This window comes from Acinonyx jubatus, chromosome X (genome assembly GCF_027475565.1).
Source record: "Acinonyx jubatus isolate Ajub_Pintada_27869175 chromosome X, VMU_Ajub_asm_v1.0, whole genome shotgun sequence".
NCBI classification, from domain to species: domain Eukaryota; kingdom Metazoa; phylum Chordata; class Mammalia; order Carnivora; family Felidae; genus Acinonyx; species Acinonyx jubatus.
In genome coordinates this window covers 86,700,479-86,724,203 of record NC_069389.1, presented here as the reverse complement: position 1 = coordinate 86,724,203, position 23,725 = coordinate 86,700,479, and the positions used below count along the sequence as shown (strand labels likewise).

Below are 23,725 nucleotides of genomic sequence, written 5' to 3'. Positions count from 1 at the left end.
TGCCATCTCTTGACAAAGTCCAAGGATTGAAATCATTCATTGTTGGAGGTACTACCTTTAATAACAGGAACTCAATTACCATTTGGTTCCTTGCTCTCTGCATGTGCCTGGATTTTTGTTCAAAAGTGATGTAGAAAAAAAAGTGATGTTGCCATTTTGTCCTTCAAATGATATTTTCCAACCCAGGTATGTTTCAATGTATGCTTCTAAGGACAAAATGCCTTGGAAGCCAGTTTTGTGTCTTTCAAGCACAGTAAATCTGAACTGATGATAGTCAACAACAGCATTGGACAAATTGAACAAATTTGAAAATCACTGCTCCTGACCCAGACCTTGTTCTCTGGGATACTACACTCCAAAAAGCCTAGGGTAGAGCTAGAGCTAGCTAATGTCACTGAAAAACAGTCAAGGGTAAGTTTCTATTGTCTTTCATTTATTCATAATTCAATCAGGTTCAGGTCTATACAACAGGCAAAACCAATAGACTGAGTCATGAATTGTTTCACCATTCTGGGCTGTGATGTCAACAAGGCCATGTGCCTGACAGAAGCTCCTGCCAATCCTGTCTTGCTTCTTTGGCACTGTAGTCAGAAGCCAGGACAGAGGTTGTGGGTAGTGTCCTTTCTTCCCCTGTCCCACCTTCTACCTCTTCTTTTTCTCATTATTTGCAGCAGCTGCAGCTGGAGACCTTTTGTGACCAATGCTAACAGACTGTGAGTCTGACTTATGGGAAGGGACCATTTCTACTGCCGAAGGGCTCAGTGGGTCAAACAGCAACACAGACCAGCTGGAACACAAATCTAAGCCCTCACAGTGAGAGTGAGCCATTGTGACTGTTCTTTTTTTTTTTTAAGTTTTTATTTATTTATTTTGAGAGAGAGAGAAAGAGCGAGAGCGCACACGAGCAGGGAGAGAGGGGCCAAGAAAGCAAGAGAGGGCCAGAGAGAGAAGGAGAGAGGGAATCCCAAGCAAGCTCCACACTGTTAGTGCAGAACCTGACCTGGGGCTTGATCTCATGAACCGTGAGATCATGACCTGAGCTGAAATCAAGTCGGACGGATGCTCAACCCACTGAGCCGCCCAGGTGCCCATGACAGTTCTTTTGCAACTGAATGCTGTTGTTATGCTATTGTTAACCTATGCCCTTTCCTTTAGCTTCAGCTCCCTCTACCATACTTTTGTGGCTGTGGGTGTGTGGGCATGCGTGTGTGTGTGTGTGTGTGTGTGTGTGTGTGTGAGAGAGAGAGAGAGAGAGAGAGAGAGAGAGAGAGAGAGAGAGATGATGGAGGCTAGAGTCTCCTGAAAAACAGGCTTCAGGTTTCAGTCATCTTGGAGAGTTGCTGTCAGTCAGCTCTAACAGGGGTCAATCCAAGAACATAAAGGGCAGCATAGCCTGGCCAGCTCAAAATCCTGTAAGATGGGTCAACTCAGAGGTGAGGGTGTTATTTTTAATAGTTTTAATCTTTGCTTTTGGCTGTAGGTAGATGCACTCTCCTTCCCAGAAGGTTCTGTGCCTTTCAAAACAGAATACTAGCATTTTCTCTGCTTTCAGGGGCTTGTTGCTCTGTGGTATTTTACTCATTTATTTTACTAGTATTGATTTTATACCCCACCTTCCAACTTGAACTTATTGTCATAACCTACCAAAGCCCTAGAAAACAGGTGGGTCTTGCAGAAATCCTAAAGACAATTAAATGGAGCATCTGAGAATGTCAAAGGGAGAGTTAGTGGAAACCCCTCAAGAGACCTCAGTGTGTGCTAGGCAACTAAATGTGGATTCCTTGGTGGCAGCACATTCCATCCATTCCCCATGCCTATTTATTTAAAAAAATTTTTTGTAATGTTTTTTGACAGAGAGAGAGAGAGAGAGACAGAACATGAGTGGGGGAGTGGCAGAGAGAGAGAGAGAGAGAGAGAGAGACAGAATCTGAAGCAGGCTCCAAGCTCTGAGCTGTCAGCACAGAGCCTGATGCGGGGCTCAAACCCATGAGCCATGAGATCATGACCTGAAATGAAGTCGGACTCTTAACCAACTGAGCCACCCAGGCGCCCCAGAATGGAGTAGCTTTTAACAAAGATGGGGGAAGACTCCTAGAGGAAGCAGGAAGATTTGAGGTGAAAATCAGGAGCTCAATTGTGGGTACATTGAAATTTGACATCCAGGTAGAAATACCGGAGCAAGCAGTTGACTTTTGAGTGTGGAATTTAGGAAACAGGTCTGATATGGAAGTATAAATCTGAGATATATGGTATAGATGTGGTACTTAAAGCAAGGAGACCAGAAGAGATCACCAAAGGAATGAGTGTTGATAGGGAAGAGGACTAAAGACAGAACTGTTTAACATTCTAATGTTAAAAGATCAGAAGATGAAGAAAAAAAGAACATGTACAGTCCAAACAAAAATGTCTGCAAGCTAAATTTGGTCCCTGTACTAGACCAGGTGTTAGGAAATTTCACAGAAGTTCATGCCGATAAAAGAACACAGGTAACACCTATTTCAATCAAAAATGCTAAACTAAGAAACAGAAAACCTGGGTTCTAGTCCTGATTTCATGTCCAGGTGAGTGACTTGGACAAATCACTAAACTACCTTGGGTCTCCCTTTCCTGTCTAAAAAGAAAGACAGCTAGAGCAAATGATGTCCAAGGTTTAGACATTCATGTTTCTAGACATTTCAGGGAGGAAGAAACTGAAGCCCAGAGAGAGTGGATAATAAGTGACTTGCCCAACATCCTGGCATTAGGAAGAAACCACAGGCCAGTGTGTCTTCTTCTATGTTGTTTTAAGTCCTTTGTGTATATTAGAATACCTGGGGAGCTTTTAATAATAGTGATTACTGGGTCCCAAACCTAACGTGTCTCATTTTGTTGATCTGGGTTGGGTCTGGCATTGGTGTTTTTGACACTACTTGGGTAACTGAAAACCCTCTGCTCTACACTAACGAGGCACGGCAGTGTCTCGCTAGTTGCTGTACCTCTCTGCATCTTGACTTGTATTTCCAACATGAAAATGATTCACTCAATTTTAAACCCTTTTATTCAGATGAAGGTTGTTATAGGAGGATAGCTTTCTAGATCTTGTGAAACCAAAGTAGCAAGTATCAGCTTTCTCTGAAGCTTGGTAAAATGGCATGACCATAGCTTTATTGAACTCCATCCTAGAAATGAAATGTTATGGAAAACCATGAAGCCATGTTCTGGTGGGGTGGGGGGAGGAAGGAGGGAGGGATTGTTCTCTCTTTCTCCCTATGTTTTTGGAATAAAAATACAAGTTTGTTCCAAAAAATTTTTACTAGGTTAATTATCAGTGCATTGAGCATAGTACACGAGTATTGTTGCTTTTACTATGTTTTTATAGCAGGCAAAGTCATGTTGTCCACCTTGGAAGCCTTAATGCTTTACAGTGGCTTCTCACCAAAGCTTTGCCACTTTGGACACCAACATGAAGAAAAGGTTGCTTGATTAAAACCTGCATTCTCCATATGTTGCAACATTTGGCTCTGTGTTTGTGGGTGCATATGTGTCAGGATGCATGTTTGCATGTGTATGTGTGGGGGTATGTGCTTAAAACTGTATTCTAGTGTTCGCTTCCTCTGGGGAGCATGTGTCTAGGAGAATAGCCACTTTGGACTAAGACAGTACACAGACATGGACTGTGGAGACACATTATTTACAGTCTTCCCACACACACCTACCACTCTAGTAGTGTCAGTAAAATGATTTTACCATGCATAATGCACCGGTAATTAACGTGGTAAATTTCCTGTGCATGCCTCTTGCTGATTCCATTCTTTTTTTTTTTTAAGTGCCCTTTATAACTCTATATCATTTTCTTAGTTTAGAAGCATAAAAATACATTGTGTATTACTTGGTTTGCTCATAAAATTGTCATATTTGATATATGTAAAGATGTAAAGGCCTGGGGGAAAATAACAGAAAAATTCAGGGGAGAAACCAAGCAAGTCCTCTGAAACAATTGTTTTTTTTCCTCTGGGTCTTCATAGTTCTACATTCAGATGTGCAGCCCATAATAATGAACACAGGCTTGGAATACACTCTGAGATTGCTCTAGGGCGACCAGAGCTCAAGATAATTGTAATTTTTAAAAATAGGTTTCACCGTTGTTTGGAACCATCTACAATTCAATTTACTTTATCGCACAAGCCATGAATAATGCTATGAAAGAAAATGGACAGGCTAGTGCTGCCAGCCTGGTTCAGCATTCCAGAAACATGCAGTTCTATGGATTCAACCAGTTGATAAGGACAGATTCAAACGGAAATGGAATTGCAGAATATGTAATCCTGGACACCAACTGGAAAGAATGGGAACTGTATAGCACTTACACTGTGGACATGGAAACGGAGCTGCTACGGTTCAGAGGGACCCCCATTCACTTCCCTGGTGGCAGGCCCCCTCAAGCAGATGCAAAATGCTGGTTTGCAGAAGGGAAGATCTGTCAAGGAGGTAAGGAATGGAAAATCACTGATAGTCAATTTGGCTCAGCTTGGGTTACCAGGGAACCTCTTTAAGTTCTGAAGGCACATTTTAATATTGGAACACTCATAGAATCAGTCATTTGTATTCAGGTCAGATAAACATCTTGGCATTCCAGGTAGTCAATTTAAAATAATGAGGACAATGAGAGGTACTTTGTAGCCTCAAATAATCATGCACGATTTAAAAATCTCACCCCACCCCCCCCCCAACTCCTTTTCAAAGGATCGGCACTCCCAAAGAGGTTACTCTAATAGGAGGAAGGCATGAGTCTTCTCCTTGGTCTGTTGTTGACTATGACCTGTGATTGTTTCCACTGCCAGAAAGATTATCTACCCTTTCCCTGATGCATCCAAATCCTGTCAGTCAGGTCCCTCCACAGAAATCCTATTTCTATACCCTCTCCTCTCTGAACTCTCATTGAACTAAAAGTCTGTACCTCACAGCTTAGCACAAAATTGCTTTTCAATTGTTTCTTGTGTATTGATTGTGTCTCCCCCTCCCAAATATACTGCTCCTGGAGGGCATAGCTAATAATTCTTAGCCTCTCCCACCACCCAACACAGTCGGCATCCAATAAATACTTGCACTTTGATTGACTGATGGAACTCCTCTAGCTTGAGGAAGAGTGGAAAGTCCATCAAATCTCTGAGACCCAGGGGGGAACTTTAGAAGGACCCATATTATTCCTATGTGAGTGTACACCACACTCTTCTAAAACCAAATGCATCTATTTGAAATGGGCTTCAATTTGTCTTTTGCTTGACCATGACACACCCAAATACCTTTTCATTAGCATCATCATCTAGTTCCTTCTGAAATTTTAGTAATCCTCCCAAATGTTTAGGTTTTCTAGAGGCCAATTTACATCTCAATGAAACACTAATTATCAAAAACAGACTCACCCTTGAAGGACAAGTGCTATTACGTTTTTCATCTATAACTCACGAGGTCTATGGGCTCCCGTGAATTTAAAAGTTCTTTTATTTTATGAAGACAACATAATACTTACCCTTCACAGGTGAGATAACATGTTTATTCTCAATAACTCTGTTGCCATCCAACTTAAATTAAGGTACTCAAAGTTTTCCATTCGTGGACTTTTTCCTCCAAAGAAACACCCGGGTCAGGCTTAATTCATGTGATTTGTTATTGTCAGAGTGGTGAGTGGTTTTGCTTCAGAACAGTGAAATTGCTTTCTGTGTCTATGAAGTCAACAAGACATACTGTGCTGTAGAAAAATGGAATTAGGTAGATGTGGTTTGATTTTAGAGTCACCAGAAAGCATGAGGAGTTGCTTCGTGGTGCCCTTTATTTACAGCCTTTCTGCGATAATGCCGTTCTTCCTCTTGTTCTCTACAGGCATCGACCCTGCCTTTGCCGTGATGGTCTGTCTCGCTTTGCTTATAACCCTGTTGTCTATTAATGGATTTGCTTACTTTATAAGGTACATTTTTGTTCTTTTTGTATATGAAAGTACAAGACCATAATGGCTTTGGTAATATTTATTTCCTGGAAGTCATGTTTCAGTACAATTTCCTCATTACATGACCCACTGATTTTCCTTTTTTCCATGGTGATTTACCATCCCTACTGGCCCCATTTAGAGTGAAGTGTTTTCATGGTGCCAAGAATAACTTCCTCAGCTGTGTTGTCAGTGTTGTTGACTGTGAGGAGATCTAATTCTTAACACTATTGTGAAATAAGAGAATTAGTATTTTAGAGCTGGTTTACTACCTAGCTGTGCTTCCTTTTCCACTGGCAGAGTCTCCTATACCCATCTCCTTCCCCCAAATGTATGGACAAATAGAAAACAGAATTGGGATGTTTTAACCAGCTCTAAGAATTGCTCAGACTTTGGCTAGAATCCAGGAGTTCAGAATAATGGTCCTAACTCCCAGGATCGTAGCAGAGATTCAATAAACCCAAGTAAGTAAAACACCTGGAATAATACTTGACTCATAGTGGATGCTCAGCAAGTGGTCAAGTCTCCCCTCCTTCCCAGGTGCATGGATTCTCCTGCTGATTGTTGGGAGCCCAGAATCCTCACCTTGCCACTCATGCCTTTCGCTCAGGGTGTCACATTCCAGGTTTGTACTGTCCTTCTTCCTTGGACAAAAGCTATCCTAGCGGATCATCAACACCATCATTATCAAGTCTTTGTCTTCCTCCATGAGAGTCCGTGATAGGCGAGCAACTACTCTGATGAACTAATTCTGGATCAGGGGTAAATGGTTGAAGATGGCTTCATACATCACTCCTTTCTTATAACCTTCACATTTTAACAGATGAACCCTCCCCATATTAAGATGATTTAGGGAAAGTAAAAAATGAAATCAACCACAACTGTCCCATTTTACCCTTTCCATCCTGCTAACCACACCTTGTTATGTCTTTGCAAGAGTGGTCCTGACAAAAATATGACATGAATTTGGTAGGGAACAGAGTGGAGCTATTTTAGCAGGTTCCAAGAAAAAAAAATGTCTAGAGTGTACTAAGAAGCTGTGGAAATTTGGACAAGACACTAAACCTTTCTTGGCCAGAATTTTCTCATTTGTAAAATGAAGGGATTGGATTAAGTGATCTTTAAGAGCCCTTCCAGCTCTGATGGTCTAATGACTCTGTGAAATCCTGGACTGAAACTCTAACAGGTGTTAACTCTTAGTGTTTAGTATGTTGGCATCACTGTGAAAAACCATTATTCAATCTCCTCATATTAGAAACTCGATAAAACCATACAGAGTGGTATGTAGCTTATGAATTGTTAAAACATATTTGATAAAGACATTAGTTCAAGGGAAGTTTTTCTTTTAATTTCTGTGACTGTGAAATATCCCTGCTCAGAACAGAAATTTAATGTATTGAATTTAGCTGCTGCCAAAGACTAAAGGATTGAATTAACATCCTTAGATGCTTAGTGAAAATAAATGCCATCCAATCTAAAAGCTCCTCTCTCTAGGGAGATTTGAAGAGTAATGGGCTCTGGTTACCTAATGCCAAAACATCCCATGGCAAGGTGGAAAATGGAGTCACTCAGTTGCTTATGTTACTTGTCAGTCAACCTCCCACCTTACCCTCCATGACTGGTCTCCCTGGTCTTTCCCATGGAATGAACTGGTTCTTTGGGCTTAGAATAATGAGCTCAATCTGCAATTCTTTGGAAAGCAAGAAAAACAAGTCTAAAAACCATGAGGGGTGTTGTTTGGAGCTTGTGGGCTGAAGGGCCAAGAAGACTAGAGTGGAAAATGATTGGAGAGGGACATGATTGGAAAGGGACATGATTGGAGAGGAAAATGAGTTTGAGACAATTGGTACTTCAAGTGGTCACAGAAAACTCAGAGATGGGAGAGAGACACATCATTTGCCAGAGCCACTTGGTCGGTGGTTCTTCAGCTAACAAAGGACAAAAGATGCCCTCTCTTTGCTGCCTTCCTCCCTCTCTCTGCCCACCACGGCTGCAATCAGAAGAGCTGAGCGTCTGATGAGTTTGTGTAATAGATGGTGATTACTTGCAGGAGAGTGACTCTCTGTTCCTTCCCTTTCTGTGTGTTTTGATTGTTTAAGTTTTTTTCTTTTTCAGAAGGAAAGACATGCAAAGAACCCAACCACCCCAAAACAAAGCATTCTTTGAACTTCTCCTTTCTCCCTGCTCTGAACCAGATTGCCTCACCTTTCTATAAAGCTCTCCAGTGCTTTGTAATACTAATGATGATAATGATAATAATGAGCTCTTCTACTTTCACGGTGCTTCATGCTTTTCAGAGCACTTTCACATACATTATCTCATTTGATTTTCAAAACAACTCTATAAAGCGGGTAATGCAGAACTATTATCCTGCTAGACAGATGAAGACACAGGGGCATGAAGAGGTTAAATTATTTATCTAAGGTCATCTGGCTTATTAATGACAGAATCTGCACTACACCCCAGGTCTGTGGACTGGGAGTCCAGTTCTCTTTCTACTGGAGTGTGCTCTGGAGCATGGTTATTTTTACAGGTGTGCTTGCCTTAAGACAATTCACTACACATATGAAATAGATAAGTTAGGGAGCGATGTTTTACTTTGCCAAAAGATTCATGTGCTCTACCCAAGAATTCACTACAGGGCTCTTTTAATTTTCTCTGCAGGGTAGAAGCTCCCAGAGTGATAAGGGACATATTTGTTGGCAGGCAATTAGAAACACATTAATTGTTTGTTTACAAACCAGTGGAATTGCTGAGAAAAACCGCGTTGCTGGTGCTTACAGCTACAGTGACATTGCAGAGTTCTTTAGAGCAACTTGACAAAGCATTTTGATTCAGTGGTTGTTTTCCCCACTCTGGAGCTAGCTTTAAAACATTCCACAGGGTGACCATTAAGGGGTTGCGGAAAAAGCGAAGCCAAACTGTTGCTGTCAGAGCCCCCAAGACAAAACAGAAGAAAACCACACAGACTAAATCCAAGGTACCCTCTGGGTCCTTGAGTTGCCGGGTCAGCTCAACTGAGATGACCTACCTGGATGTGTGGGTAAGGCATCATAAACTCTTATGTGTCTAGTAATTGATTTGTAGGAAATAATTGCATTTGCTGCAAATTAATGGGCATGTTTGAAGAGAATCAGGTTTAAACTGTGTCTGTGTAATGCTCAGACAAGAGACCAGTTCAGTAAAAGAGAAAAAAAACCCAGTCAGCCCACTTGTTTGGAATCATGTAGACAAAGCAACCAACTGATTGCATTTTTCCACTTTTCAACCTGTTGCTTTGGCAACGCATAGATGCAACTTTGCAAGACAAGTGGTCTTGTGGGCAGAAATCTGGGCCCACAGCCAGGGACCAAGGACTTGAGTGAGTCCCAGTGCTGCCTCAGGCTAGGGGATCTCACAATTTGCCTAATTTTGTTTTGTTTCTTTAATGTGTTTTTGCGTCTATAAAATGGAGATGAATGATTCTTGGATTGGGTATTATTAGGATATATACTATGGCATATGAGAAAGGGTATTGGGCTCTATACAAGTATTACGAGGTATTGTTTTGAATGTACTCTTGATGAGGGATCACCATTTTATTAGTCTGACCTACCATCTCCATGCAGCATCCTCACCCTCCCCTTTTGATGCCTTTTCAATACCATTTTCGTTTCTCTCTTTCGCTCTTTGTAACTCTGCAAGTTGTGAGAAACAGGGTTGCAGTTTCTCTTTCCTGTGGGTAGTAAGGGAGAGATCTACGTGTGGTTATTCTCTCCATGATCTTGTATATTTCTAAAATTTCTATCATGGGGCAAATTTATCCTGGGTTTTCAAAAAAATATTCAGCCCCCTCTGACCCTCTGATTTTATGCTTATTTCAGGCGTCGTATAAATAAAATCCAGTTGATTAAAGGACCCAACAGAATTCTACTGACTTTGGAGGATGTGACATTTATCAATCCCCACTTTGGCAGTAAGGTAAGGAGCATCCCTTTCTCTTGATGCACTAATGTGGTATCCACAAGCCACAAATGACTATGGAGCACTGAACGTGTGGCTAGTCTGAATTGAGATGTGCTATAAGAGGATTTAGAAGAGTTAGTACAAAAACCTGTGAAATATCTCATTAAATGAAAAGCATATATTAATTACACATCAGAATGATAATACTTTGGGATATATTGGGTTAAATAAAGCATATCATTAAAATTAATCTCACCTGTTTTGTTTTACTTTTTTTAAGTTTATTTTATTTATTATGAAAAACAGAGAAAGTGTGAGTGGGGGAGGGGAAGAGAGAGAGGAGAGAGTGAGAATATTAAGCAGGCTCTGCACCATCAGCACTGAGCCCTACACAGGGCTCGAACCTACGAACCATGAGATCATGACCTGAGCTGAAGTTGGATGCTTAACCAATTGAGCCACCCAGGTGCCCCACGTTGCCATGTTTTTAAATGTGACTACTGGAAAGCTTAAAATTATATATGTGGCTCAGGTTACATTTCTACTGGATAGTGCTATCTTAGAACAGTTTTGTGGAATTGATGCAGTGCACTTTGAGCAATAGTGTAGTTTTGATTTCGTATAGCCCTTCTTTGTATATCTGAGCTCAACATTTGGTTGCTAGTTCCTCAAGGGCAGAGGTACATGTTTTCTTAATGTTCATCCATAGCACCCAACATATATGCTGATAGTATAATAGGTACTTGTAAAAGTCTGGTGAATGAATCAACTAGCGAAAGACAATGGAGAATCGTGGAGGGTTCTGTTATGTTCGGGATTGTGTTCTAACTAGCCCTCTTCACTGAATGTCCATTACTATGTTCTGGCCCTGGGCTAGGCTTTGTGAGAGATGGCATGTGGTCCCTGCCTTCAAAGAAATTACTGTTAAGTGAGAGACAAATTATACCTCACAAGAGAGTTGATAGCTGCCATATTGCACAAAAAGACACTAGAAATATGGCAAACTTCAGAGGAGACATATCAATGGATGAAGGTTGTTTTAGAGACCAGCTTTGGTGCTGGATCTTCAACAAGGATGGATAGGACTTGTCTAAGTCACAGGTCACAAATGGGTAACCAGTTTTGTTTGACCCTTATAGTCATAAACAATAGTAGCCAGTATCTTGATATTGTGGGATTAGGAATAAAAATCTGGATTTCTGGGTGTTTTTTAAATGTTTATTTATTTTTGAGAAGGGGGGTGGTAGGAGCAGAGAGAGAGGGAGAGACAGGATCTGAAGCAGACTCCAGGCTCCAAGCTGTCAGCACAGAGCTGGATGCAGGACTTGAACTCACAAACCGTGAGATCATGATCTGAGCCGAAGTCAGACACTCAACTGACTGAGCCTCCGAGGCGCCCCTGGGTGGTTTTAAAGGTTGGAAGATCTGTTAACCTTGTGTATCATTGTGACAATTAGCTGGAACTCAGTAGTAGTTGCCCTTTTTCAATAGAAGACGTATCAGACATTAAACTGATAAGAACAGATACTACACTTGACCTTAGCCAAAAGGCCCAGTGACCTTTTTGGAAGAAGCATGCTCTCTGCTGCTTGTCACAGTTCCCATCACTGTCTATGATCTTCTACTCAGCCTATTTCATCAATTTATAGTTACCTTCCTGGCCCCCATAGGCATCCTAGACAGAGAAAACAGCATCAACCAAAGCTTGGAAAAAGAGAATGTGTAGGGAAGAATTTTGTCAACTATATCTAGTGATGGTAGAGTATGCCTCTTTGTGCCCAGTCTATGTGGCTAAAATGAAGACATTAGTTTTCTCAAATTCTAGTATTGTGGTAGCAGGATGTGAGGAGAGAATGTGAACACGTCATATTGTCCCCATGTGCTATTTATTAACTTTAGCTAAACCAGTGTACCAGATAAGAGAATAATTATTTCTGTGACCAAACTGATCATTTGCCTAAATGTGACACTGAAGGGTGTGCTCTAACTAGTTGGCTGTGTAGCTGGGATCAGATGAAACATTCAGCTGTTTAGTTTAATTCTCAATTACAACCCTAACTCTTACTTGTTTAAATCATCCAATTTTTTTGTAAGGTTGATATCATGTTCCTGGAAATGTATTACTGAAAGCCAACATTATCACTGTGGCTGAAAGCTACATTCCATCCTCATGTCATAAAAATGCATTGATGTTAGTCTCTATTTTTGAAGCCACCAGAGGACCCTGGGACTCATGACACTCAAATTTGTCTGGATGTGCCATTCTCAATATGCCTTGTATGAAATTTCCCACCTTAATTAGAAAGGGTAGATGCCAAAAGTGCCAGTTCTGAAGCAATCCCAATAGATAGCCCCATACTAAGGAAACAAGTATTCAATTCTAAGACAAAATATTTTGTCCAGAAGTGGGGAATCAGTAGTAAAAGCAGATGATGAGAAGTCATTGTTCAAATGTAGCCAATGTACCAAAGTTATGGTCAAAAGCAATAAACCTATTTTTTAAAATTCCTCCTTCTTTGGTGGTATCCATGTCAGAATGACAGTTCATGTCAATTGCCTACATGTTTTGGCTTTCAAGTGTTAGAACAACAAACACAAATCAATTTTGGGCTGAATTAGCCTCCTCTTTGTATAGGCCTTTCAGTAGTCCAGCAAAGTCTATAAAACCTCCACTTGTGCCTTCTCTCTTTCCTACTGAGACACAAAACATATTTGGGTTTCATGCCGGTTCTCACAAAATCACCATAATTAACAGAATAGTACTACCTTCAGATGAACAAAATGCTTAAGTTTTAAAAATTTTGTTCATTATGATAGATCTTTTCTTTCTACTTTGCATAAATTTTGATATAATGAGAGTAAAAAAAAACCCACACCCAATCATCACCACTTTTCACCATATGAGTGAGAAAAATGAATAGCAACAGGGGTTGATAGCCTCATAGGGAATGCTTCTTCTTCTTTTTTTTAAGAGATTCTTTTTTAAAAAGTTTTATTTATTTACTTTGAGAGAGAAAAAGCACAAGTGGGGGAGGGCAGAGAGAGAGAGAGAGAGAAAGAAAGAATCTCAACAAGGTTCTGCACTGTCAGCACAGAGCCTGAGGAGGGGTTTGAACCCAGGAACCAAGAGATTATGACCTGAACTGAAGTCGGATGCTTGACTGACTGAGCCACCCAGGCACTCTGGGAATGCTTCTTTTATTTTACACTATTTTGGTCCAAGTGGAAAAGGATGGCATTATCCTAGAACACAGCTCTTGGCCTCTAGATCCCTTTTGGCATTTGGCTTGTATCAGAGTTTCTGGTGGGAAAAGGTAGGGGAAGCATACATTTTCCTTAATTGCTGTATAGTCACAAACTTGCAGCTGGCTGTGTCTAATCAGTCACAAAGCCAAGCCAAGAATTCCATCCAAATGGAATGTCTGAAAGTGTAAACTCTTGGTGAATATCAAATTAATTCAGTCTAGAAAAACTGGCAGGTCAGTAGAAGTCAGGTCAGGAAAGGAAGTTTTTAGAAGAAAGTAAAGCTGAAGCCCAAATGTATGTGGATTTTGGCAGATACTCTTGCTTTCTCCTTTGCCCCTTCATGGAGAGGTCTACGTATCAATATACAGATCTAGGTGCTCCTGCTGAGATATGAAAATAAAGAATGAAAGAGAAGTAGATTCCTCCCTGGCCTTGCTCTGTTGAGGAGAGTTCAGGTCTATGCAAGGGTTATGTGAAGAGTCAAGTTTTACATCTTGTCTAAATTGCAAGCTGTTGGGATTTCAACACATTAGGGGCTGGGTATAGTTTGCTATTACCTTGGACCTTTGTGATAGTCCCATCTTGATAGAACTAACTTAAACCAGGGCTAAATCAACCGGCGATCTTCAGTTAATCAAAGACCATTAGGAGCAGAGTATGTGAAAGTACTTAAGATTAATTTGTATTGGCAAGCAAGAGTGTTAGATGTGAAGCACGATGTGTTAGAAAAAAACACGAGATCAGGAATTATAACATCACATTCTTCTTCCAGTCCCTATATCCCTCACTAGGTCTCTGTTTCCTCGCAGAATGAGGGTATTAGAGTTGGAGGCGGCCACTAGCCTAGACAATACCAAATATAACTGCTATCTCTGAATTGCTGTCATTCTAAGGAAGGCACATTTGGACACATGGAGAAAAGGAGGAACCTGTTGATTTATTATTTTTTCATGTGAAATAAGTCTGCTGGTTTAGGTGAGGACAAAGATGTTCAATTTTAAAGGTTAACACAGATTGCAGATAACTCTTCCTCATGTCATTCGACTGTGTACTTCCTAGTCCTCTCTTACCAGACTTATGTGGACAAGTTAACAAATCAAGGAATAAGGAATCTGGTCTCTTTAGGCATCAGACTTATAAATCATGGGCAGATGATCTACTCACTCTCTACCATCTTATTGCCTTCTGGGATACCTCCTGCCATTAATCTTGCCTGTACAAAGAAGGATGCCATTCAAGATGGTATAGCAAAAAGAGCCAGGCCTGAGAGCCAGAAGGATGGGATTATGTCCTAGTTCTGCTACTGATTTTTTTTCAAAATGTGAGATGTTTATCTTCTTCTTATTTTTGTCTATAAAATGAGGGTCCCAGATTAAATTGTGTCTGCCACTCTTTCTTGCCCCTTAAATCTATGATTCTAATCCTCTCTAGGAGATGGAAGTGCCTGTAAACATTTACCTTTCTTTTGTGGTATATGGAGGTGAACATGGTAGCAATCCTAGCCAAAAAAAATTTGTGCGGGGGATAGGAAAAATTAATCTTATATTTACAGAGTTCAACTCATATAGTTACTTTCTGAGGAATAAAAAAGAAAAGGAAATGCCAGATAAGCACAGTATCTATACCATAGCTTAATGTTTTGTCCTAAATCATATAACCTTTTTTTCCTACTCCTTTCACAGAGAGGAAGTCGTGCCAGTGTAAGCTTCCAGATCACCTCAGAAGTCCAAAGTGGGTGGTCCCCAAGGCTCTCCTTTTCTTCAGGGAGTCTAACTCCAGCTACCTATGAAAACTCCAACATAGCAATTTATGAGGTAGGATATCCAAGAGCTATCTAATCTGCTGCCTTCTTTGGTTTTAAAATGAGACAGTGATTTACGACTTAGTCTTTGGGTGAAAATATTGAGGCTTTTGGTAAGTCTTTCCAGTGTTTGGTTTGTTATCCACTTTTGGACTTGTTTGGCTTACATTTTGGACAACGATTTTCCTCAGCAACTAATCTAGTTACTTATATAGCTTCATCAATCTTTCGAGTCCATCTATTTACTGTGTGTGTGAAAAAATGGTGGATTTAAATACTTAACCATGTCACTCATTCTAGGAGATATGGGTGTAATAATAGAAGAAATGGCTTCCTCAGTCAATGGTTTGCAATGGAGTGTCTAGAAACATGTTTGTGTAGAGTAGAGTTTTGGGCAAACCCTACGCTTCAAATTCTAGTTGTTCTTCTGATGCCTGTCATCTTTGGCTATTACTGAAATCTTTTAAAAATCATTTATTTATTTCTTTTTCTCAGCCTGTGCTGCCTTCTGGAGTAATGGGTTACCTTCTGCTGTGTGAAATGGAAATCTTTTTTGAAAATTTTCACTTAAGTTTCTGTCTTTCAAGCTTTAAGAGGCCACCCCTGACCCCTTGTTCTAAGATACTGGAATTTGGCAACCAGAACATATCTTGCATCAGTTGGAGAGATGAACTGTTTCTTCTCAGCAGGAAAGAGTTAAGCAGGGGGTAAAAGGGAAACTAGTCCCTCCTAAGTGATGCCTTCCCAGTGTGGTTTCCTTGTTTTGTTTGAAGATACTCCCAAAAGCAGCAAACACTTTCAACTTCAATAGTAATTACAAAGAAAGTCCAAAACAGGACAGAATTAGTTTTTAGATAGTCCAACATATTGAAATTTCCAAGTGAGTGCTCCCTTCCATTGGCTAAATAATTGACAGAGGCCTAAAACACCAAGATCGGCATGATGTATATTTGCTCAGTGTACCTGAGTACTCTGACTTAAATTTGTAGCAGGAATCCTCTGGATCTGGCCTTGAAGCTAATTTAATCAAAGAGGAGATTTGCTTCAGATGTAAGCTTGCGGTATTATGGAATTGACAGCTCTACTCTCTCAAAGACCAAAACCAAGATAATTACATAGATTTAAAAAAATGTTTATTTATTTTGAGAGAGAGAAAGAGAGAGAGAAAGAGAAAGAGAGAGAAAGAGAAAGAGAGAGGCAGAGAGAGGGAGAGGGAGAATACCAAGTAGGCTCCGTGCTGTCAGTGCAGAGCCTGATGCCGGGCTCAATCTCATAAACCATGAGACCATGACCTGAGCCAAAATCAAGAGTCAGATGCCAACTGACTGAGCCATCCAGGCACCCCTACATAGCTTTTGAATGTCAAATTCAGTGAGCTGATGGCTTTATGAAGATATTGACACCTCTAACATTCTGAAATAATGCTCAATAATCTAAAGTGGTATCTAGGTTTTTCATCTGTAAAATGAGGGATGGGACTAAATTCTTAATCTTGGCTACTCATTAGAATCTCCATGTGAAACTGAAAAATGTACCTGTGCCTAGGCTTCATCTTTAGTGAGTCTGATTCTATGGGGTAAGCTCAGGCATTGGTATATTTTTCTTTCTTTCTTTCTTTTTAAAAATCTTTAATGTTTATTTTTGAGAGAGAGAGAGAGAGACAGAGTGCAAGCAGGGGAGGGGCGGAGAGAAAGAGGGAAACACAGAATCCAAAGCAGGCTCCAGGCTCTGAGCTGTCAACACAAAGTCTTATGCGGGGCTTGAACTCACAAGCCGTGAGATCATGACCTGAGCAGAAGTTGGAAGCTTAACCAACTGAGCCACCCAGGCACCTCTGGCATTGGTATGTTTTTAAAGGTTCCCTGTGTGCAGCCAGGGCTGAGAATTGCTGGACTAAGAGATCTCTAAGGCCTCTTCTGGCTCAGATATGCTATGATTCCCTGATTCTGTAGAAGAATTTATGTGTTGAATTGTGGTATGTTTTATTTAGTGGAGATGGAAGGTTATAGTGTAGAATTGAGAAGGGAAAAAATAAACCTCTGGAGGTAACTGGCCTTTAAGAATCTGTCAGATATTTCCCCATTTCGGAAAGAGGCAGAAAGTTGAGTTAGTTCCCATAAATGACTGTTGGTCGGTCAGATCATGAGTATTTCTGAACTGTATAGGCCAAAGGGGGCCTTTATCTGCACAAAAGGAGGTTGTTAGTGAGAATAATACCACACCATGCAGTCAAGATTAGGCTGATGGCAGGGTGCGAAGGAAGACAGCGGAAGCTGGAAAACTGCCTGGCAAAGGCTGAAGAGGACTCTGGGAGGGAGTGTAAGTTAATTGAATCAACAGATCAAACAAAGCGGTTCAGTGTGTCTTCTGAAACGGTCCTCTATTAGGAGTATTTTAAAGAAGATTCGTTATCTAGTTTCTATTTAAAATAAATCAGGTTTTCAAAAGAATTGTTATTGGAAGATCTGCACGTTCCAGATAACATGCCTGGAGTAGCAGACGACTAATACTAGCAAAGGGCAGCCTTGTCTAGGATGTGCCATAACATTGTGCGACACTGACACAAATTTGCACTTGGATTACGCACAGAGATGCACAATCTTAGGAACTGCACCAGAAAATCAGCCCTTATTTCATAGATCCTCTTTGGGATAAGAGAGGAAAGCCAGATGAGCAGCCTGCTGGGGAGAGAGAATGTGAATCACAGATACAGTGGGAACATGTCATGATCCGCTCTAATAGCCCCCACAGTGTAGGGGAGAGGGGTGAGGCAGGCATTAATGCAACCCTGATACACTAGGCGAGAACCTATTGAACTTATCCTCTCCCTTCATCTCCAACTCGTTCTGCCTCTCAGCCTCTCCCTGTGTTTTCCTCCTTGTCTCATTTCTGTCTCTCCACTGCACACCCTCCCCATGCATCTTCCTTTCCCAGAGCCTCTTTTCTTCTATTTTCCCACCTTCTTTTAAAAGTTTATTCATTTTGAGAGAGAGAGAGAGATCAGAGGAAAGCAGAGAGAGAGAGAGAGAGAGAGAGAGAGAGAGAGAGAGAGAGAGAATCCCAAGCAGGCTCCACACTGTTAGCACAGAGCCCAACTCGGGGCTTGAATCCACAAACCGTGAGGTCATGACTTCAGCCTAAATCAAGAGCTGGATGCTTAACCAACTGAGCCACCCAGGAGGCCTTCCCACTTTCTTCTATATCGCTTATACCTCTCTCTCCCACCCCCCTCTCCTTTCCACCAACCATCTCTCTCATCACAGAATTGTCCAGCTCTTTCAATAAGAAAACTGGGGCTCAGGCTGATTAAGTGGCTGCCCTAAGGTCACCCCTGAGTTTGAGGCAGAGCCAGGTCTAGGACCTCATTCTCTTTTTTAACTTTTTTCTTTATTAACATTTATTCATTTTTGAGAGACGGAGAGAGAGCACGAGCAGGGGAGGGGCAGAGAGAGAGGGAGACACAGAATCTGATACAGGTTCCAGGCTCCAGGTGTCAGCATAAAGCCCAATGCGGGGCTCAAACCCATGAACTATGAGATCATGACCTGAGCTGAAGTCAGGTGCTTAACCGACTGAGCCATACAGGTGTCCCAGGACCTTGTTCTCTTGACTCTTAGTTAATGCTCCATGGCCTTAGTGCAAAACTGATGGACTTTAAATTACTTCTAAAAACTTTAGTGGGTAGAGTTTGATGTTTCTTCTTCTTAATTAAAAAGTGAATGATGAATGAACTATTTTATCATTCTTTCTCTTAAAACAAAAACAAAACAAAACAAATAGTGTATGTGTGGTGAAGATAAAACCTGCCCATTTTCTTCCGTTTCCTCATTATTCATGAAGTAGGACACACAGAGTCTCAATAAAAATTTGCTTATAAAGTTTGTGAGAATTATTTAAATCTTAAAACAAACACACACAAATCCCCCAAACCAAAGAAAGCCCATGAGAGAAAAGAGCAATCAAGTGGAAAGTGGAAGACCTTGGTCCTGTTACTACCTAGCCTTCTGACCTTGGGCAAGCCATTTAATCTCTTTGGACTTTAGTTTCTTTATCAAAATATGGATAGATTAGAATAGGGATATCCAAGACCCTTTCCAGCTCTCAAATTTGGTGATTTGGCTGGGAAAAAAGCTCTACTTAACTCTTTCTAAAAGCTAATAAGTCAGAGAGAAGGCTAACCCATGTCTATAATATGGCTGACTCCAGGAAGAAGGTATCAGGTACTGGGTTTTGGCAGAGTCTCAGTACTGATGTTCAGGTTGTGCACTGAACAAGGGCACCATGTCTAAGAGGGTGCTATTCACATTATAGATGTATACTAAGTTATATGAGAGTGGTAAAGGAATGGGCAAAGAGGCTCTGGTCTCCTAGCCTAGCTCTGGAACGAGGTGGGTGGGGGGTGGGAACTTCTTATATCTACATTTATACTAGCACACTTGACTATGAACATACGTTATCACTGGTAAACATATGTGCACCTGATTATATGCTATCTTGACTATTCCCTAGGAGTTTCGTGAGGTGATTCCTGTCTCCTGCCCAATAGCTTTGGAAGTCCAATTTCAGCTTCTCACCTCCACCCTTACAGCTTGACTCCAAACCTGACAAAGAGGCTCTGGGGCTTGGTGGTATGCAGAGTATCCATGCTGCTAGTGGAATGTGTTCCCTGGTATCTGGAGAATGTATGAGTAAACAAGAGTGTGGCACGTGCATGTATGTATACAGCCAGGGCTCCTGCCCAACATCACAGGGCTGCTACAGGCTGTAAAAGAATATTCTCACATATCTATTTTTTTACTTGAAGGAAAGCACCCTTTCTTTCTTTCTTTCTTTCTTTCTTTCTTTCTTTCTTTCTTTCTTTTTTACTGTTTATCTTTATTTTTGAGAGAGACAGAGCGTGAGTGGGGGAGAGGCAGAGAGAGAGGGAGACAGAATCCGAAGCAGACTCTGAGCTAAGCAGGCTCCAGGTTCAGAGCTGTCTGTACAGAGCCTGATGTGGGGCTCGAACCAATGAACCGTGAGATCATGACCTGAGCCAAAGTTAGACACTTAACTGACTGAGTCACCCAGGTGCCCCGAAAGCACCCTTTCTAATTAGCACAAAGGTGCAATAACAACTAATAGTGACCATGGCCCAAGTAATATAGTTGCAAAGATGGTGGGAAGCTTTATTGTCCACTGGTGTATCCTACACATTTGCTGATTTTGTGAATTCCCAATTAGAATTTTTTTCTTTCAGCTTAGAGTTTTTTTCTTTCAGCTTAAACTTTGGCTTTGATCCTTCTAAAGGGCAAAGTCCTCTGAAGGTTACAACTTAGAGCTCATGTCTGGCCCTCATGACTTCTATGATTAAATAAGAAAGTATGGTGGTGCTGAGTGGCTCAGTCAGTTAGGCATCCAACTTCAGCTCAGGTCATGATCTCAGGGTTTGTGAGTTTGAGCCCTGTGTCGGGCTCTGCACTGGTGGTGCAGAGCCTGCTTGGGATTCTCTCTCTCTGCCTTTCCCCTGCTTGTGCACTCTCTTTCTCTCTCTCTCAAAATAAATAAATAAACTTTAAGTGTGGGGTGGAGCTTGAGAATTGGCCTTTCTAACCGGTTTCCAGGTGATCACGAGGCCGCTGGTTTGGGGCCGCACTCACGGAATTTCTGAGCAAGAGTCTAGGAAGGCTGCCTTTTGTGCTCGACCATTCTGCCGCAGACAGACACTGATCCTGGACTGCCTTGCTAGACTCTGTGGGTGCTGAGCCTGGCTGGCACAGTTTTGCCCAGTGGCTGAAGGCCTCTAGTTAAAGGGTTTCAAGCTCCTTGGCTAAAAGATGCCCTGTAACACAAAGTGCGGGCGAGTAACTCAGATGCCTGCAGCTCCCATTATTAGCCTTTGCCTCTGGCAGGTCTCCAGATGCAGTACCACAGCTGGATATATTCCTTAATAAGAGAGTGGTTACACTCTCTTATTCTTGGAATTTGACTGCACAGAGCTCTCTGCTTTATTATCTCTACTCGATGACAAATTGGTGCAGCCTGAAATGGAATCTCCAGGCTATAGGTAATAGATGTGAAAGCCCTTCGAAGAGTAAAGAGCGCTGTGCAAATGTAAGGCATTATTATTATTATGGAGAAAAAGGGATCTATATTTGTATTGCTTTTTCAAAAAATTTGGGTCGGACAGAAACTAAATAGGGCTTGATGACTGATGAATCCTTGAGGCTATGCACGTAGAGGAAAGTTATCTATCAGGCCCTGGTGTTAAAGTGAAGACAATAAGATAATTGTTGGTTTTTGACTTGACCGCAGCCTTAGCAATAGCTGCTTTGTGGTTCAAAAGTCAAAAGGACTTCTGGAAGAGTCTAGATTACTCCTATTACCACGGTGGTACATGTGTGCATCCAGATAAGAAATGTTTAAGGTACATTTAAGCCAACTGGTTTATGATTGAAGCATGAGAGTTCCCCCAAAATGGCCTGTCCCATGAGAGAAAAATGGATCAAGGTAAATGCAGACAACATTCGCTGCATTCTGTCTTCTGCCCTACATCTCCCAACACAGATGCCTCGAGGCAGTAAGAATCACAACCATCACCATTAATCGCAGAGAACCTGGTGCTACATCACTTAGCTATGAATAAAGGAAATGACCTAGTGCTTCCTGCAGTTATTGAAGGGAGGCATTGTGGAGAGAGGTACCATTGCTTTTCTGGGGTCTGCATACCTGCAGTGGTTTCCCTGTCTTTAGTTAGTTGGAGCTTACATTTAACTTCTCCGCATGGCCTCATTTTTACCTCAAACACAGAGTGTCCGTGTGGTGGAGGGTAATGGGGGAGGAACAAAGCATGTTTGAGTTGATGGTCAGATTAAAAACCCTGTGTATGGAAGAGCCTTTGCTCTGAAGGTGTTGGCAACTAAGTCTTATCACCCCCTCTTCCTTTTCTTTCCAGGGTGATTGGGTGTGGCTGAAGAAGTTCCCCTCTGGAGGTTTTGGAGACATTAAGTCCATCAAAGCACGTGCAAGTAATATGTTTGAAATGGTATGAGAAACCCTCATTTACCTACTCAAACCAATCCTTTTTCCAGAGCAACGAACACCAGCTGTTAGGAAGTCCCCTTAACAAATCAGTGCAGGGAAACTGCAGGATTGCTATTGGCTTGATATGACTGGGTGATGCTGTGAAGGAAGAATGTATGGGCTCTGAAGTCAAAGGGACATGAAGGATTCAATTCTCAGCTCTACCAGTTCAGAGCTGTTTTAACTTGGGCAAGTCACCTACATTCCCTGGGCCTTACTTTCCTTGTTTGTAAAAAAAAAAAAAAAAAATATATATATATATATATTAATGTTTACTTCCCAAGGGTTGGCGTGAGGATTAAAAGGGAGAATACACATAAAGAATCTTGCACATTTCCTGACATATAGCTTCTTTGTAAGATAGTAGCTATTATGATTAAGTAGACAACCCACAATTATTCAAAATCTTCAGTTGCCAGGCCTGGAAAAGTCATTTTGTGATTATTTCTTGCATAAGAAAAATGATTTCCCCAGTCCCACTAATTATGTTTAAAGAGTCCTTAGATGGTTTGTTTAAGGAAGCAGTGTGTAGCTACGTCAGGGGTGATGATGATTCTTCCGAAACATTTTTTAAAAATTTATTTGAGAGAGAGAGAGAAAGAGAGAGAGAGGAGGAGGGAAAGAGAGAGACAGAAAGAGAGAGAATCTGAAGCAGGCTCTGTACTCAGCATGGAGCTCAACTTGGGGCTTGATCTCATGACCCTGGGATCATGATCTGAGCCAAAATCAAGAGTCCAATGCTCAACCAACTGAGCCACCCAGGCACCCCAGCTCCTCCCAAACCATTTAAAATCTTGGCACCTCCTTGAACTGTGAGTCCATAAAGATTTACAGAGACTGTTTCTGGTTCCTTCAGACTCATGAGAGTGGGAGTTTTAGAAAGTAATGATAGATTTCTTCACATTTATGAAGCAGGCAAGTTCAAATCAATCCAAGAGGTATGAATGATACACATCCAGAATACTGTACAAGTGAAAAAACAAAGAAAATGGGGAAATAGAAGATATGTGGCCCATGGTAGATGGAATGAACCCCAGGGGTCAGATGAGATGTTATGGTTTGGTATTTCTCTTACATGTGGTTTTGATGTCTGGAGCTGAAGGTAAAATAATGAGAGATAAATCTAGAAGGGGGACCAAAGTCAAGCTAGAATAGGAAATTCCACACTCATTTGATGATCCAGGATGCTACATAGAGAGCTACATTCAAAGTCTGGAGCCAAACAGGGCCAAACTTGGGGGAGCTGATTAACTAGAAGTATGGAAAGAAAACAATAGGTATTGGCCCAAGGTACAGTGTGTCTGTGATTTTTGGGTAATTTTTACTTTTGATATAATTTCAAATCTACAGAAAAGGTGCAAGAATAATTAAAGGAATTCCTGTATACCCTATCCAGATTAAGCAAGTGTTTACATTTTGCCTAATTGTTTTTCATTCTCTACTTATAAATTTATGTATTTTTTTTTCTGAATCATTTGAGAGTAAGGTGTAGACATCTGCCCTTCTGCCTGTAAATATATCAGTGTGTATTTCCTTAAAAAAGGCATTCTTGTACATAACTATGGTATAATTATCAAAATTAGAAAATTGAATATTGATACAATAATGTTATGTAACTAGTATCCATATTTTAATTTTATCAATGGTCATAAATACATTATAGCTAATTTTTCCCAGACCAGTTTCCAATCCAGGTTCACATATTGTGG

The 23,725-nt window shown here is 41.1% G+C and overlaps 1 protein-coding gene and 1 pseudogene across 1 annotated transcript in view; one reads left to right on the top strand and one right to left on the bottom strand.

Annotated features, from left to right (window-relative positions):
• The window catches only part of GUCY2F (guanylate cyclase 2F, retinal), an 89,795-nt gene that overhangs the window by 21,122 nt on the left and 44,948 nt on the right, over positions 1–23,725 (top strand). The window contains exons 3-7 of the mRNA XM_027054884.2: positions 4,113–4,467; positions 5,860–5,944; positions 9,826–9,922; positions 14,836–14,967; positions 21,889–21,978. Of these exons, the coding sequence (XP_026910685.1) occupies positions 4,113–4,467; positions 5,860–5,944; positions 9,826–9,922; positions 14,836–14,967; positions 21,889–21,978 (759 nt within the window). The remainder of the gene's footprint in view (positions 1–4,112; positions 4,468–5,859; positions 5,945–9,825; positions 9,923–14,835; positions 14,968–21,888; positions 21,979–23,725) is intronic.
• On the bottom strand, positions 11,377–11,471 carry LOC113597857 (uncharacterized; annotated as a pseudogene).